Genomic DNA, 17,903 nt, shown 5'->3' with positions numbered 1-17,903 from the left:
GTCTGTCAGCCATCTACCAGTTGCAAGGATAGGTAGGCCTCCTGAATCTTTAATGGATGCATAGGAGACAGAATTTTGCCAGGTGATGCACCTTTGTTTGCCATGCATGTGTGAGGAAATCTGCACACAAATTTCTTTTCTCCTTATACAACTATGTAAATGTACAGGAGTCTTGTTTTCATTTCCAGCTAGCTGGTTAATCTGTGCACATGCAGACAAACTGAATACTAAGTCCAACTTGTGTATATACAGTTCCCTTAAAAGACTGCTGTTTTTTCTTGCTTCTGTTACTCATTGATATAAGACTGTAGGGAGCAAAGCTGGATATTTGGAGTACTTGACCAACAGCTCTCCTGAAATCTGAAGGAATGTCTGGATAGTGTTAAGAAAGTCAGAAAATATATTAGTCTGGTAGGTTGTAAAAATGTGACAACCACTAGCAACATGGACTTTGACAGAGTCATCAACACTATTTGCCAAACTGCCCATCACCTGTGCTTCAATGGACAGCTACTCTCATTATCTTCTTTGTGGTCCCTATGCCCATAGAAAGATGATCAGTGGCACAGCACCACAAAGTAGCAAGAAGGATGCACATAAACAACAGTTACACATAAGTGAACACTGCTGGATTGCCAGAGGGTGCTATGGGCATATGAGATGCCTCATTTTATGTAATTGCAAATTTGCCATTTGATAAATGTAATGCTTGAAAAGATCCTAACTGGAAAATTGAGGAACTGGAACAGAATGGGATTCTTGTGGGGAGCAGATGATTTGCCACTGACACAGAGAGCAATGGGCTCACTTTGATAAACACAGACTTTTTGAAGAATTGCTGAAAGCTGCTTACCCTTTGTAAACACAGATGTTCTCCTTTGTTACTGAGACCCATTCACATGCCTGAATGTACCATAGTGGGAAGGAGCACTCTGCCCTCCAAGCTCAACATGTTTTCATAACTTCATGACAGTCCCTCAGCAGTGGCTGCTCTTGGAATTATAGACAAAAGTCTAACAGGCTAGAGCTCTCTGACTTTAATTGCCTGTTCTTTTTGGAATTAAAAGGTTTAGAGATACCTATGACAAAAGATATCCAGCTTTTTGTCCACCCGCTGAAAGGCCCACTCACTGGATTGTTTGGAAACTTACTTACTTTTGCCACTGGTTAAATTCTGATTGTAGCCAACAGGACTGAAATATTCAAACATGAAGACTGTGATAGCAACGACAGTGAGACACATCACAAACATCATCACCCAAACGGCTGGACTGTAAGGTTCTAAAAGATAAGAGGAAGCCAGTCAACTGAGGGTGCCTAAGAAGTTAGGGAAGGCTCATTGATGCCCTCCCAATGTAAGCTCCAATTCCTCCCACTGATGTAGAAAGAAAGGGTGATCCTTCTTTTAATGCCTGTTGATTAACAGCATCTCCTACTGCATGCTTTCCTTTGTGACACTTCCGCACACATTACAAGAGAAAGGCAACAAAAATGCTCAAGTGTAGAATGGCCTTTCCCACTGTTCCGGTCAGTCAAATTTTGGTTAATGGCACCCCTTCCTTTCCCCCCCCTTCTCCACAGTGACTTGGTTCCATTTTCCTCTCACCAAGATTTTAATTCCTCCTTGGCCCGTTTAGTTAGCACTCCATGGCCATAATGTTAAATCCTAATATGCACACACATGCGCACACACCAGTCTTGCATTGGGCTTTACTTCTCAATTTTTTTTATCTCTCATTATTGCAGAACATGGGGGATTGACAAGCCATGGGGAATTGTGTTTCTTGTTGCTTTTATTTACCATCAAGTTGACTTTGCCTTAAGGTGATGCTATGAATGAGATATCTTCTAGAGACTCTGTTATTAACAGCCCTACTCAGATCTTGCAGGTTTAGGATTGTGGATTCTTTGATTGAATCTATCCACCCATAATGCAGTTTTTGTTTCCTACCACCTTCTGCTTTACTGAGCATTATCATTTTCCCCATTAAAAGTCACAATGTCTCATGATATGTCCAAAACACCATAGCTTCAATTTTTGCTTCTATGACTTTCTCTTAGACCCATTTAATTGTCTATGGTATTTATAGAGCTTTCCTCCAGCACCACATTTCAATGTCCAACTTTCACAGCCATACATAGAAATCACATGTAGATGCACATTTTTTTTCATTGAATCACAGAGTTGGAAGAAATCTCAAGGATCATTTTTACTATATAAGCACTGGCACTCACATCTGAATATTAGAAATATATAGGATGATTATAAAGGTAATTATGCTGATGGGTACCAATACAGATTGGTTGCAATGGGGCTATTGAATTCTGCCTCAGGTCTATTCTGAAAAAATGGCAGGATCTGTACATGATTGAGGCCCTTTACAGACTGCCCGAAAAGGGCGGTCTGCTGGCGCCTCCGCTTGCTCTGCAAGGGAGCTGCAGCTTCCATACCGCGGGGCTTCCTCACGGAGCTAAAAGCGGCTTCTTTTTGCGCCGTGGAAATGACGCTGCAAGGTGCCAATGGCACACTCACAGCGTCATTTCCGCCGCACGATGTGCGGATGCTAGGCATCCATGACATAAAAATGGCGGCGCCCGTGTAGAACGGGCGCTGCCATTTTGTACATGCTCAGCACGTACTAGGGTTAGGGGTGTCCAGAAAGGATGCCCCTTTCTAACCCTAGTACATGCCGAACACGTACTAGGGTGCCCGTCTGTAATGGGCCTCAGACAGAGAGAAGCCTTCTTCATGCATTATACTGTGGCTTCTCCTGCTGCTGCTGCTGCTGCTCTTCCTCCTCCTCTGAAAACCCAGTGAATATGTGGGGAGAGGACAAGCTCCACCATCAACCCAATCTACTGAAGAACACATGCAGACTGAGGAAGGGGAACCTGCTGCTATAATGCTCACAGGCATCTATTAATTGCATGAGTTAGCAGGAGATTAGGCTTGCAGGGATAAGTCTTATGCTGCCCTATAGATGTTTTGGCTTACAACTCCCACTGTTCCTCAGCAATCATGTCAGCTGAGGCTTATAGGAGTTGTAATCCAAAACATCTGGAAGACCTGGGCTGCCTAGTGCTTTATTGGAGTATTACAACAGCACTCTCTGATGGCTGCTTAAAGAGTGGAATTCACTTAGGGCCCTTTCATAGTACTCCATAGCACTATGTTAACTACCATGGCTTCATCCTATGGAATCCTGGGATCTGTAGTTTAGGGAGGGACATTTGGAATTCTCAGTTCAAGACTGCCTCACCAATTTAAAAAAAAGTCTTCTCTTTTTAGCTCCTTTCTTTTAACACAACATCCCACACCACCCCAGATTATTGTGCTATAGTGCATCGTTGTTGAATGAAGTGGCACTTTTATACTATCACTCTATAACTCTTAAGAATTTTTAAAATTCTCCTTTAAACCATTAGATCGCTTCACAAACCATGTCCCTGCCATTTAAAACAAACAAACAAACAAACAAACTTTTGGAATAATAATAATAAGTAAAAATTTTATTTATGTTTCCCCACCTCTCCCATTGGATCGAAGCGGGGTTACAGACTCTTTAGAAAAGTCCCAACACCAGTCCAACAAATTATTACAAGCAGCCCCAAAAGAAGGGAATTAGTAGATTCAGAGGTGAAAACAACCTGCAAAACACAAAGAACTACTGTATATCATAAGAATTTCTTAAGATCTATCCGGAAGAGTTCCCTACTGTACCCAAAGCAGAGAGATCCTAAAAGGCCATGGGCAGTAAGTGGGCACAAGGGGGGATATGAACTATAAACTCAGAAAGAAAGTGATGATGGTACTTGCACTAATTTGAACAAGTCATGAGGACATAAAAATCATATTGGGAATTACTTTTTTAAAATATCCCCATTGTTCCCAAGATGAGACTAAACCTAAGCTACATTCCTTCTATTTATAGAAAGTGTGTGTATGTGTTGAGGAGAAACACTGAATGTGTGTGCCCGGAATGTGTGTGATGGGAGGAGATGGGTGCATCCTGCAGGACTGTCAGTAAAATTTACCAGTCAACCAGGAACCAAGGATGAAATGTTTTCTGGCACGTTTAGGAAACCCAGGACACATTAAAAGTGGTACAATGTGAATAGACTCCTAACTCATTTTGATATTTTTTCACCAAACACACCCCAAAGCTACTTGCATGTCCTTATCTCAAGTCTAACAAGGGGAGAGGTGGGATACACCTGTTTCAGTCACTTTTCAAAAGTAGGCACCAAAATATGTGATTAAACTGTGTTTTACAAGACACAGGCAACCGTGAAATATCATTCCCCCATGACCATCTGCTTGAGTATTTAAAATATATTCACCTGTTTAACAGCTGATCTTTCATGAACAAAGGAATAAAACTGAGCATGGTTCCTTTCAAAATAATTATAAAAGGCTTTTCAAGATTTCAGTTTATATTCTAGTCCATATTTGGCTCCGTGTTGTTCCCAGGGTCAACATTTTCACAATATGGAAATCCTTCCACAAGCCATTCCCATTTCAAGACTTAAAAGTAATAAATAAATAATGAGGGAATCAGTTGCCAGATTACAACCTAGAGCTTTGCTTTGTGCATTTCAAAAGGCTGGTTAAGTGGGAGATGTGCCAGCTGCAATTTTACTCACCCATCATATTCCCAGTCCTTTGCTCTGCCTCTTTTCTGCCTGCTGGATTGCACAGTGGGACAGGATAAGCCATGGCAGGCAGGTGATGAGTGGGGAGGAAGAAGCAGGAGGAACCACAGGGACTACATCTGTACTCTCCAACTATCCTGATTTGGCAGGGACAATTCCAATTAATTCTTTGCATTCCCACTTTTCAGGTGGTTTAAAAATGTCCCAGTTTCTCTGTAAACTTCCTTTGGTTATCACAAACTGAATTCAATGTACAAAAGTAGGAGAGGTGAGAGGCTTCCCTGTTGGACAGCTGCAGCCGCCTCTCTTTGCTTGTGGGTTCTTCCACACTTATAATTTTTGCCACTTGGACCACACTCTGTTGTTGCCTGGGCACCAGAAAGCTGTCCCAGTTTTCATCTACAAAATGCTGGCAAGTATGTACATCTCCCATTTCACCTGTAGGTTTCAAGGGGCAGCGAGGTAGAAAGCCAGCTCTTCTCACTGCCTTCCAGAGGAAGGATGGAGTATACCAACTCAGGCTATGTGCATGAGGTGTTCTGCTGACTGAAACCCCACATCTTCCTTCCTCCTTTGCCATGTGGGCATGTTCAAAATGTGAAAGGGGGGAAGTTGCACAATTACAAAAAGGCACATGCTTTTTTAAAAAGAAGAGAGAGGGGGGAGAGAGAATGAGAGAGAGAGAGAAACAAACAAACAGAGAGAGAGAGAGAGAGAGATGGGTTTTGTCAGGTGACGGCCACAGATTGAGTGGGAAGGCAAGGGAAAGCTCCTGCATTAAAGGGCAGGTTGAAGGATGGGATTAAATTAGGTCCTCAAAATACAGCAACCAAGGCCCATTTGTCAGCTTGTCCTTCCCTGTCAGGGAGGACAGAAATTTTTATCAGATGGCATCAGATGCACTTCACCAGCATCTTGAAGCAGATGAGACAGGGAGGAGAAGGAGAGAGGAAGTAAGGAGGAGAACCAACAACATCAGCAAGAGGATCCCATCTCTTCTCCAGTTCCGCAGCTTGCCCATCATACATCTAATCTGCCTGTCCCTATCCAGTGTCTTACATATATGTATTGGCTGACAACTCCCACCATCCCCAGATGGCATGGTCGTCAGGTTGAAGAGTGGCTGATTTAGATAACTATTACAGATGGGACTAGGCAATTCTCTTCTGTTTATTTTTCAATAAATTGGGTGTGTGTGTGTGTGTGTGTGTGTGAGAGAGAGAGAGAGAGAGAGAGAGAGAGAACTCTCCTGCACTCCACACACAGGTGCTACATCTTTTCTAAAGAAAATGGTCAGGGAGCAGAGGGATTGGGATAGAAGAGGGAGCTCTAATGGTTGGACGATGTGGAATATGGAATTAAGAAAAGGGACTTTATCTCCCTCCCAATCAGGGGTCAAGGAGAAATTTATTCAGTTTGAATTTGCACTTCCCATACCAATATATCAGTCAGAACACAAGTTATCTCCAGTATTCATATTGGTTCTCCAATAAAAAGTGTGTGTACGAATCCATAAATTGGGAGGAAATGCAGGTAGAAACATGTATAAGCATGAAAGAACTGGACACAAATGCATTCTACTAGGGGAAATTGCTTGCCAATACATACATTGGATGGAATTCTGTACAAAAACAGGAGAAATATGTATGAAAATGCACATGAACTTTGATGCATAGTCTTAAAATATTTGCAAACAGATGCAGAGACAAATTTAAGACTGAAAACATTAGAACCAGATTTTCATACACCATGAGTACTCCTATAAGATCAAGGTCTTTGGGTACTATGCACCTTCATTTATTTTTATTTAATTTATATCCCACCTTCCTTCCAGTATGGCATCTTTTAATTTAGGAGTATCATTTGCTGTTTCACTTCAGGGAGCAAAATGGCTTGGAACAACCTGATTAGAGTCTACCCAACTGTTAAGGAAGTTTCAGTTTGAAGTCCTAAAGTAAGCAATCATTTGCGATATCAAAAGTCAAAAAGTCCTAAGTCTCAAGGACAACATTTCAAAAATTCTTGGAATATGAGTAGTGTAATGTTTGATCCCTTGTGGGAGATGTAAGTCACTTGCTGAGTACCACACTGTGAGCTTCTAACTTGCAAAATGTAATATATGAGCCTATTTTTAAACTATTGAATGATAGAAAGCTGGATATGTTCCTTCTTACACAGAAACATCCGCCAGTGCTCATTTAAATAGCTATGTGCCAACATTAATTTATCATTTGAGGTTCTGGTACATGTGTAGCTGCATTAACCTATTTTTCCTGTGGCTATTATTGTAAGTAATATGGTATAAACAATCCCCTTTGTTTCTGTAATGAGGTCTTTGCAGTCTCCCAAACCTTTATTCAACCTTGCACTCAGTTGCAATGATAATTCTGTTTCCACTCTGCACCCCTGTTTTTTAAAACAAATATTTGAATGCCTTAAGCTTTTGGTATAGATGATGGTTGGTGCTGAGAAAAGGCAATGAAGTAAGTGACAGCTTTGGTTTCACAACAGGAAGGAGGAGGGTGATGTCTAAGGAAGCCCTGCCTGCATACCTTCGAGGGACTGTCATGGTAGCCAATGAGAAGTCAATGTCCTCACCTGGCATTGAACAAATTATCTCCGAGGGAACTCTGCAGAGTGGAAGCAAATACATCTTTGGTGTAACCCTTCCTTTGATACAAAACCCTAGAACCAAAAAATCTAGGTTTGCCCTTGGCTCAGAGCTCCCAGATGCTAAAACAAGAAAGCCCCTTTCATACATTAAATCCAGAGAGAAAGACCATCCATACAAGGGAGGTGACACATTAGAGCACCTTTGGTAATTTCTATTTCTTTGCAAACATACAGGCAGTAAGCACTCACATTTTAAAATGTGCTTTTAAAATTGGTTTGTTTTTTTAAAACTGATCAAGGAAGAAGGTTCCAAAAGAATTATCCTTTCCCTGCCTAAATGACTATATTGCTTCTGCTAGTGCGAGTGGAACAAAGTGAAATATACACACACTAAGCACTAAACCCTTGCCAAATGTCTTGGCAGAAAGTCAATTGCAATTCCACTTTGAACTTCCAGTGGAGGATCAATTATTGGGAAGGAACTGACAGTCTCAAAGCACACTCTGTCTATCCCCTAATTGCTGTGTATCCCCTAATCTCCTGCCCCCTCATTCACAAACATACAATGTACACCTATTCCCCATCCCAAACAAACGCACAGAAATACATGCATCACTTCCAAGTCTGACAACTCTTCTATTCAAAACTTTCCAGAGATTTCTGTATCAAGAAACTGCCCAATAATTAGTGCCCATAAAGAGACATCAACTAACAATCCTAGGCCATTAACCAGCATCACTCTGACCCAAAGCCATAACAATACAATCAGCTATAAAAATACATTCACATCCCTGTGAACTGCCCTCACAGGCAAATGAATCAATAAAAGAGTAAGTAGCACCACTGCCACAATGAGTAGAAGCTATGCTTAATATATAATAATGGAATTACAGTATATGAAACTTTTTAAAGTATGTGTGTGTTATGGGATGATGTAAAGAATTAAAGGACCCCCGCTCAAAGAAATTTAGAGGACCAACATTAAGACGCCAAGAACCATTGATGAAGCTATAAGGTGAAGCTTTAACTAGTGCGATGCATGGGTTGTTTAGCACTCAGGAACTGAAAGATTTTACCAGAGGGACTGCTAGCAACTTAATTGGCCTGTGATAAAAATGAAATTTAAGTGACAAATTAACTCTTAACATTGCTGATTCAACATCCAGAAGTAATATATAAGTGTTGTTGCATCCCTCTTGGTATCTTTTCTGAAATTGCTCGAGATGTCACGATGTAGTTGATGCATTTGGCAGCTGACAAGTCCAGCCACATAGATGTGATGGAGCAGAACAGTCAGGATGAATGATCTCAGCTACAATTTCCCCCCCTAAATTTTCCCTGATGAGCATGAAGAACTCCATAAAATCATTGATTAAATTGCCCAGATGCTGGCTTTACAGGAAACATTTTGCAGATTTGAATCAAAGCAAGGGGACATATGGGGCTACAGCCAGAAATACTGTATGTGCATCCCAAACTTTTCATTTTGCAGATGGGGGAATAAATAATTGAGATCAGAGGAAAAGAGGAGATTTTTGAGGTCATTACCATCACTGCCTCCAATATTGTTTATGGCCCAAACAGTAACCACATCTTCAAGTCCCATTCAGACTGACCTTTTTGCACTAAAAGGAACTGGAAAGATTCGGTTTCCACCGCCCCCGCCCCCGAATCCCTTCGGAAGCAAATGCTGACTACCAATCAGGGTATTTTAACCCTGAATGCCCTCTCGGAGAAATTGGGTTAAAGTTGCTATCAATCAAATTTACTTCTGCGATCGTCATAGGTGACATTTCCTGCACTCATTGGGCCATCAGAAGTGTGCACCCCCCCTCCTTTTAAAAAACAACAACCAGGTGCCAGTATGAGCATATTTTGTCAAATTAAAAACCTCATATGTGTGTGTGTGTGTGTGCGCGTGTTGTGGGTATTTGGGTCAGTGCAGGTTATGATCTTCCCTTGATCCCGTTTTTAACCTCAAAATGCAAGCTAATGCCATCTCTGCATCCTTGACACCCCAGAATGCCTCATACACATATAATAATAATAATAATAATAATAATAATAATAATAATAAATAATTCCTCACCTCGGAATGCCAGAAAAGGATGTCATGCATTCTTTGCTTTCCCTAGGCTACCCCTGAATTCCTTAAAGACAGTAGCAAAAGAATTCTGTATCAATTTGCCAACTTGGAAAGAGAAACGTTGTAACATTCGCATTGTAGCATTCCCAAAGGAAAAAAGCCTCTTGCAAAGTGCTCTTTGCAGAATTTCCTTTGCTGGAAGCGAGGAAATGAAAGGGAAAGTGAACAAGCAGCTAGCCACATTCTATCTAAATATGTATCTACCTGAAGCAAAAACCATGCGCATAGAATGCCAAAAATAATTAAAAAAAATTTTTTTTATTAAGGGAAAGCTCCCTGGTGCAAGAGGGAGGCTTGCTCCATCCTGTGGCCTCCTTCTGACCTGCCCTGAATTGACCCTTCGTCCTGCTTACATTCTATCTATATATCTATCTACCTATTGCTAAAAACATGCACAGTTTGTCAAAAATAATTTTAAAAAATAATAAATAGAGAAAGCAGCCTGGTGCAAGCTCCATCCTGTGGCCTCTCTCTGACGTGCCCTGAATTGACACTTCGTCCTGCTCCTTCCTTATCCTCCTCCTGCTCCATTATAAAATGCCCTCGATGGCCCCCTTCTTCCCCCCAGCTCCTTCATCCTCCTCCTCCTTCTCTGTCACTTTCTCCAGTTCCCCCTCTGACTGCCCTTTTTTGCCTCCTGTCACCCCGATTCTCCTTTTTTGCCCCCTGTCACCCTTTGCCTCCTGTCACCCCATTCCCCTTTTTTGCCCCGTCAACCCGATTCCCCTTTTTTGCCTCCTGTCACCCTTTGCCTCCTGTCACCCTTTGCCTCCTGTCACCCCGATTCCCCTTTTTTGCCTCCTGTCACCCTTTGTCACCTGTCACCCCAATTCCCATTTTTTGCCTCCTGTCACCCTTTGCCTCCTGTCACCCCGATTCCCCTTTTTTGCCCCATCACCCTTTGCCTCCTGTCACCCTGATTCCCCTTTTTTGCCTCCTGTCACCCTTTGCCTCCTGTCACCCAGATTCTCCTTTTTTGCCTCTTGTCACCCCGATTCCCCTTTTTTGCCTCCTGTCACCCTTTGTCTCCTGTCACCCCGATTCCCCTTTTTTTGCCTCCCATCACCCTTTGCCTCCTGTCACCCCGATTCCCCTTTTTTGCCTCCTGTCACCCTTTGCCTCCTGTCACCCTGATTCCCCTTTTTTCCATCCTTCCTCTGGCTCCTTCCTCCTCTTCCTTCACCCCGATGAAGGGGAGTGAATGCCCTGCCCACTGCCCTCCCTCTGACCTAAATCCCTCCCATGAACTTCCCCCAATCATGATCGGGGGCAAGTTCATATTCGTCGGATCCGTTTTTTTTCAAAAGAGATGGCTTTCCCCCTGATTCCAAATGATGCACACCAAGGGGCATTTGCCACAAAATGGTTGTGCATGCCTCGCATTCAATTATGAGAGATTCGGGGCCAATATGAACTTCACGTGCAAGATTCGATTCCAGATCCGGGGTAAAAGGTAGTCAAATGCCCCTTAGTAAGACTTTCTCTGTGGAACCTCATTAACTACATAAGCTACAGTTCTTCTTAAGTAAAGTGCCAGGTTCCTGAAGATCTTCATCTCAACTCTAAGGGTGGGCAACTGCCAGGTTGCATGGCCCCCCTATATTGCCAACACCCCACTACATCCTCCACTTTTCAAAATCTTTGCCCCACTATTTTAAATGCTAAAAATGCTCTCCACGACCGTATAGGTTTCAATATGGTTTCAGGGTCCTGGTGTTTTAGGCTTGGGACAGACCTGGCAGTTACACCCTGGTTGAAGAAAGAATTCTTCTGGGACTAAAACAGCCCAGATGAAGCCAAAAACTGTGGCAAAATCCCATGACATGTGTGTGAGGGGCATTTTTAGCACCAACAACAATAAATCACCCCAAATGTGATGTTATTGTTGCTAAAAATGAGGGAGTTAAAAATATTGGCCAAGATACTGGTGCCTCACCTAGCTATGACTCTGTAGCTATTTCACCCAATGTTACCCCACCCCCAAAACTACCTTGTAAGCCATGCAGTTGCCCCTTACCCTGCCAAACAAATTTCCAGGTTGCTGAAGTTCAAGAGGACCAACAGCAAATGTTCAGTTATTTACATATAGATGGATGTGTTGAGACAGGCAACCACAGGAGCCTCTGGGGACCAGTGGTACAACCCTGAAGATGAGGTCCTTAAAGCACTTCCAGCTAAAGGGATATAGCTGGTCACATCTCTTTACTCTCCAACAACCCAGAGATGATCATTTTGGGGGGACTGTACAGCCTCAGAGAATAGCAATGGTAAATCCCCTCTGAAGAATCTTGCCAAGAAAACCATATGATAGGGATGACTTTAGGATTGTCATAAGTCAAAAATGACTCAGAGGCACACTACCACCACAGCTGATGGGGGGGGGGGGGTGTCACTGTGTGGTCAGAATTCCAGCCTAGACAATGACTGAAAAAATGGAAACCCACTGGGTCACCTTGGACAAGTCACACACTCTCAGCCCTGGAAAACCCTGTGGTACATTTGCTTAGGCTCGCCATAAGTCAGAAACAACTTGAAGGAACACAACAAAACCAACAGAACAACATATAGCTGGTACTAGTGTCAAAATGAATTTGTTAAGGGCAAATAATACCAGCCTAAATAAATTTCCTTCACTGATGGAATAAACCCATGTGGTAGATAACAGGGTTGTAATGACCATCATATATCTTGACAGCTCTTACTCTCCCAAGCCCTGCTATCTTTCTTTTGTTGTGGGAAAGGGAATAGTTTGGAGCTATATTTCTGATAATATCTCCATGCTGTCAGCCCTTTTTATACACTTTCCATTTAGTGTTTCCATTCACATGACTTTTGCTGCCAATTCAAAAAGCAAGATAAAATGCACTCTTTCAGGTTCATTGTTGGGGTTTTTTTACTCCTGCTTACCTTCCTCTTTCGTTTTTCTTAACCTTTCAAGCTATTTCTTCTTGACAATTTCTGTACCCTATTCACCTGACTGTGCTTTACCTGTGATCTCTGATCAATCATCTAATTCAGTGGTCCCCTAACTGTGCCCTTTAACAGATTCTGCACTTCAGCTCCCAGAAGTTTCAGCCATGTTGGCCAATAGTCTGGGATTCTGAGAGCTGAAGTCCAAAATCCTTTAAAAAGCACAGTTTGCTGACCATAGATCTAGTTATTCTATATTTGTAACTATCAACACTAATTGTCATCTCTAACTGAACACTCAACTTTCTTATGCAAAGGATTATCCGTCCAGCATTTCAAACAGATTCTGGGCATCCTCTGTCTTTAGAGCAAGTCAAAACTACATTTGTTTTTGTTGTCGTTGGTTACTGTTAGCAGTGTTGAAAAACATCTCCCTTTTTTAAAATTATAGCACTGGATATTCCACATTGCCTTCTCATCTTCCAGTTCTCTGTTGACTTTACTTATCCTACTTACATCCACAAAGAGACAAATATGATATATTAAGATGTCCAATACCTAGAGTGTCACAACTCATTAGGTATGAGTCTATCATTATCATTAGGTATGAGTGCTGTTGTTTATATGCTAAAGCAGTAGCACCTGTGTCCAAGATGCAGAAATGAGCAGAACAGGAGAACCCTTGAGGCTTGCAGAGGTACACAAGATCAGTAGGAGGAAATCCTAAAGGAACTGTTGGCCAATGAACAGAGAAAGCCCCTAATCCTGCCTTGTAGGGGGAGGTATCTCCCCAACTCCTGTTCAGACCATGGGTTGCTGGTGCCTAAAGGAAGACAGAACCCCTCAAAACAGCCCAAAGAGAACTAAGCAGGCTCAGAGGAGGTGCGTGGTGTGATGGTGCTGTAAAAGAACAGTTGGGAGAGAAAACAGAATGGGAGTATTGTAGAGAACAGTATGGATGGCTGACTGGAACAGTGAATAGAAGCCCTCCACACTGCAACATTTTATTCATGACTGTTGACATTTGCTCATACCTAGAAAAGCAGATGGTGAGACGGTCCCATTGCTCCTGGCTACCATGACACTGATCCCTGTCTCCACAAAGGGTACAGAGAAGTCTACGATTTGAGAGCGCTCCTCATTGATGGTAAGGGATCCAATGGCCATGTCTGCTCGCTTGTAGTACACCTTGAGTTTTGAGAAACAGAAAGAGACATAACAAATCCTTACACACACACAAAACCAGCACCACACAATAAAGCACAATGTTTCACTCAGGTAGATTCCTTCCCTGTCTCTTGTTGCATCTTGGAGACCAATACCAGATAGGTAGTGCCAGCAGTTGCCTTTTTCCAGGGGTGCACAGCAGAAGCACTGAGGGAAGGTTTGAACATCTGCCACCTTTGAACATCCTATTTCTCCAGTGCTTTCCTTCCTATGTGGCAGCTGCATCCCTGGCCTTTTGCCTCTTGCTGTCACTGCCTCACTAGCATAGCACACCAACAGGAATCAGGTGAGTAATGTTTCTTGAATTACTTGGACTTATTTCTGAGTAAGCATGCATCAGCACTTTGAAGGGGCCTAGTCACATGAAAACCCCAGATAAAATATGTTGCCACTCTCTATTTCACACTTTGATTTCACTTTATAACACGTTGATTCCATTTTATTTGGTAGTTTTGGCTCAGTCCTTTGATATCCTGGGATTTGTAGCTTTGTATTTAAAATTCTCTGCCAGAAATCTGTAAAGATTCACCAAACTACAAATCCCAGGATTCCTTAGGATGCAGTCATGGCAGCTAAACTGGCTGCTCCTAGGTTCTGGAACTCCCTTCCTAGGGAGTCAAGGATAATCCTTCCTCACTGTCCTTTCATCCAGTCAAAGGCATTTTTAATTCCAACTGTTCTTTTTTTTTCAGAACTGAAGATTAAAGGAAACACTTTTAAGAGTGTGTTGTATTACACTAATTGTACTTTTTAAATAATTGCTTTTTAATAGTTTAAATATATGGTTTTCATTGTTTTTAGTGTAGTAGTAGTAGTAGTAGTAGTAATGTATCAAATTGCTATAACTGTGTAGTATGCAAAAGAGCTTAGTCTCAGCTCAAGTGTGAACTCTCTTCTTTGGCCAATCTTGTTTCAAGTAGTACCTCTTCGACCTCTTTCAATGAACAAAGGCAATCCCAAGCTCAAATACCTTTTTTGCTACTTGAACTGTAGCCCAAATGATGCTGTTCCATGCCTGGTGCCAAACATTTGAGAATGTTTTGCTATACCATTCAGAGACCAACTCTTGTCTCTTTCTATCTGCTATACTCCACTCCTCCCCATTGGCACAGCTGAGAGTCAATCCTCAACTGAAGAAATTCCATAACCTGAATGTTTTGAGGGATGGAAAGGGGCTTGGTTGCATCAAAGGACTACTTCAACTTTCCCAAAAGCAAAGAGGAAATGGCTTAAGAATTTGACCAATACTGCTCAGGAAAAAAATGTTTCTGACGCTTGTCCAATTCACTGTCATGTCCTGACTTTTCAGAAGCCTTAGCGCTTCCTCTGTTGTGGAAAAATTTAATAGCTGGAATCCCGAAGCAAAAATAATTCTCATATTTGTGACTGGGGGAAATGTAGGGCTATATATCTAATAATACCCTTTGCTTGATTTCTGCCCAGCTCTGCCTTTTCTTTTCCTCTTACGGATACTTAGCCGTATTTGCCAACACACAACACAGGCAGGCAGCTTAGTGCTGCTCTGCTGACTCACACTGACTTGAAATACATCAGAGGCAGCCAATTCAGATGGATTTATGACTTCTTCTAAGGCTGTTGCAAAGTGGCTGGAGCACACTAAAGCTGAATTTGCTGTAATGTCTCAATATTTCTATTCCATTCCTAACAGCTCTGATAAAACTGTCTTCTCTACTCCCTGGTTATAGATGTCTGCCTGCATCAATTGAGAAACACAAGTTCTAATAGATGCAATGGGATTATTACCAGGGTCAAACTACCTGGTTTGGTAGCCTTCAAGGATTAAACTGACCAGGGTGTTTTGGCACTACACAGTTATAGCACTATAATTCTACTTTAATTGCCATGACAATATCTTATGGAATCCTGGGATTTGTAGTTTAAGGAGGGGCATTTAGAATTCTCAGCCAGAGAGCTCCTGTGGCACCTTTGACCATACTACAAACCCCAAAATTCCATAGGAAGTTGCCATAGCAGTAAAGTGGAATCATAGTGCTTTAACTGTGTAGTACAATAGATCCTCAGCTCTAAATTCCAGTCTGCCACTTCCTCCAGATGTACCAGCTCCCTGGAAAAGTTCCAAAAATATGGGGTCCTTTTGTGAACATGTGTAAGCTATTCTATGTTTATAAATAAATAAAATATTTTATTTATATAAATTAAAATAAAATAAAAATTACAAAGTACAATAGGTAGTAGCACAAAAATCTTCAAATGTGAACCCATTTGCACCCAGCCAACTTAAATGTGAGCATAACAGCCTGTTCATAATGTATTTTACTCAGTAACCCAAGCAGTCTACAAAACATGGATGTTAATGGAAGTTTTGGGAGATTCATAAAGTGACTGGACAAAGTTCTCCCCCTTTTCTGTTTCAGTACGGGCGCCCTATTTAGTGAGAGGCCTGCAGGAAATACACCAGTTCAACTAATTATGATCCAGCCCTGGTCCCACATCTGGACTCTCTTGGACACTGGGTGACCTATCTATTCCTCACATTATGCAAATGGCATGTAGTATTTTAAGAGACTTTGATGTTTGGGATCTCTATCCCCTTACCTCTCCAATCATGCCATTCCAGAAACCGTCCACTATTTTCCCATGCTTCCCATTTGTCACAAGGTAGAGATCATAGGAGAACTTGACAGTCTTGGCTAGCTTCTTTAGGATATCAATGCAAAAGCCTTTGCAGCAGAGTTTAGTATAGGGGTCCATAGGTCCATCCCCACTGAAAGAAAGATATTAAACACATAGATCAAAACTGATTTAGTCCTTTCCTTTTCTTGCTATGGTCATGCCAAGGCCACAACCTTTTAGATAAAGGAAGGGGGACATAATAAACGTTATAAATAAATAAACAAATATCTCTCTATCTCTTGAAACACTTAAGTACCAAAACATTCTGAACCAAAGTCTTGCTACTCAAAGCAACACTATATCTATTGCCTCCATTGCTCTGCTTCAGAGGAGTTGTAACTCAAACGCCAGATGGACTTGGCAGCCTCAGGTACCTACAGTCTGCAGTGCTGCTGTCTTCATAAAAGCACAGTAACGGAGAATCAGAAAGAGATTAGCATGGCACTGAATAATGGCACATCTCCCAATCAGAGGATGCAATGTATTGTAAAATGAGCTGTATAACTTAATCAGTGGCAATAAAGGTTGACGTTCCCACCTTTGTTACCTCATGAGCTGATCTTTCTATGTGATGGCCATTACAGAAGACAGTTACACAGACATAAATGCTCACACACCCTCCAGCTGTCAACATGTACTTATTTCTGTTATTGCACCCTAAGCAGTTGTGAAGTTCTGGAGCAGGGTGTTTGTGGGGAGGCGGGTTAAGGGAATGGAGAAAAGGAGGAGAGCAAGAGTGAATGATGAAAAAAGAGCTCTACAAGCTTCTAGCTTCTGGGAAAACTGATGCAAATGGAAGAGTTGAGGCAATGTTTTATAAGTCACAAGAAACTGACTAAGCAAAGGGGTAACCACTGCAGTAAAGACAGTGTCTTGGTCTTATATTACCCAGCAATTGGTGATCATTGCTAAACTTCAGGAAAGATTCTCTGCTTACCACTAAGTGAATGGCTAATGGGGGGCAGGATCACTTTCAAAGAGTAAGTTGGAAGAAGAGGACATTCCTCCAAGGAATAGAGGAAATATTCACACTTCCTCCTGGTACAGGAAAAGCACTGTGTGCAGTCCTATAAGAAACCCCTGATGTCCCACCTTGAAATGAGACTTCCTTAAAATTTTGCATGGCTTGACATTCATAATGACATCTACAGTCTCAACTATTTCTGAGCCATTCCACGGGAATTTTAACATGTCTCTAGTTTTGCTATGCTAATTTCCCAGAATCATGTTCTTGTTTCCTCTCTGTTCAAAACATTTGTGGAACATGTGGGGGATGGAGTCACGAATCTGATTAAAAGACTGTAGAGACCAGCGTTATACACCGGCCTCAGGGCAGAATGAGCGCCTGGTGTCCACATGATGCATGCCCCGATGCTGCTCTGATGTTCCTGTTATGCCATGCACCTGACCACATGACAGGCAGTATCACGGCACTCCTTTGGCACTGTGTCCAGATGATACAGCACCAAAAGGAGTGCCAGAAGGTGCCGCCATGGCAGCAAAGGAGCCCTTTACATGGCACAAAAAAGAGCTGCTTTTTTGCAGCTTCTTTTTGCGCCACAGAAATGCCATATCAGGGCCACAGCATGTAGTGGCCCCGATCCGGCACTGAAAGGGGCAGCTGCAGGCTATCTCTTAGGGGTGGTCTGTTCAGCCCCTAATTTTGCAGTTAGACAGAATTAGATTACGGCTTCAGTAT

General features: G+C 42.1%; 1 protein-coding gene across 1 annotated transcript in view; it reads right to left on the bottom strand.

Annotated features, from left to right (window-relative positions):
• The window catches only part of GRIN2C (glutamate ionotropic receptor NMDA type subunit 2C), a 109,991-nt gene that overhangs the window by 17,754 nt on the left and 74,334 nt on the right, over nucleotides 1-17,903 (bottom strand). The window contains exons 6-8 of the mRNA XM_089536785.1: nucleotides 16,127-16,295; nucleotides 13,357-13,510; nucleotides 1,156-1,281 (exon numbers count right to left, since the gene is read on the bottom strand). Of these exons, the coding sequence (XP_089392911.1) occupies nucleotides 1,156-1,281; nucleotides 13,357-13,510; nucleotides 16,127-16,295 (449 nt within the window). The remainder of the gene's footprint in view (nucleotides 1-1,155; nucleotides 1,282-13,356; nucleotides 13,511-16,126; nucleotides 16,296-17,903) is intronic.

Source organism: Sceloporus occidentalis, unplaced genomic scaffold, assembly GCF_023333645.1.
Source record: "Sceloporus occidentalis isolate IW3139 unplaced genomic scaffold, rSceOcc1.0.p SCAF_1, whole genome shotgun sequence".
Lineage (NCBI taxonomy): Eukaryota > Metazoa > Chordata > Lepidosauria > Squamata > Phrynosomatidae > Sceloporus > Sceloporus occidentalis.
Note: the sequence above shows the minus strand (reverse complement) of the source record. Positions and strands in the feature narration are given on the sequence as shown.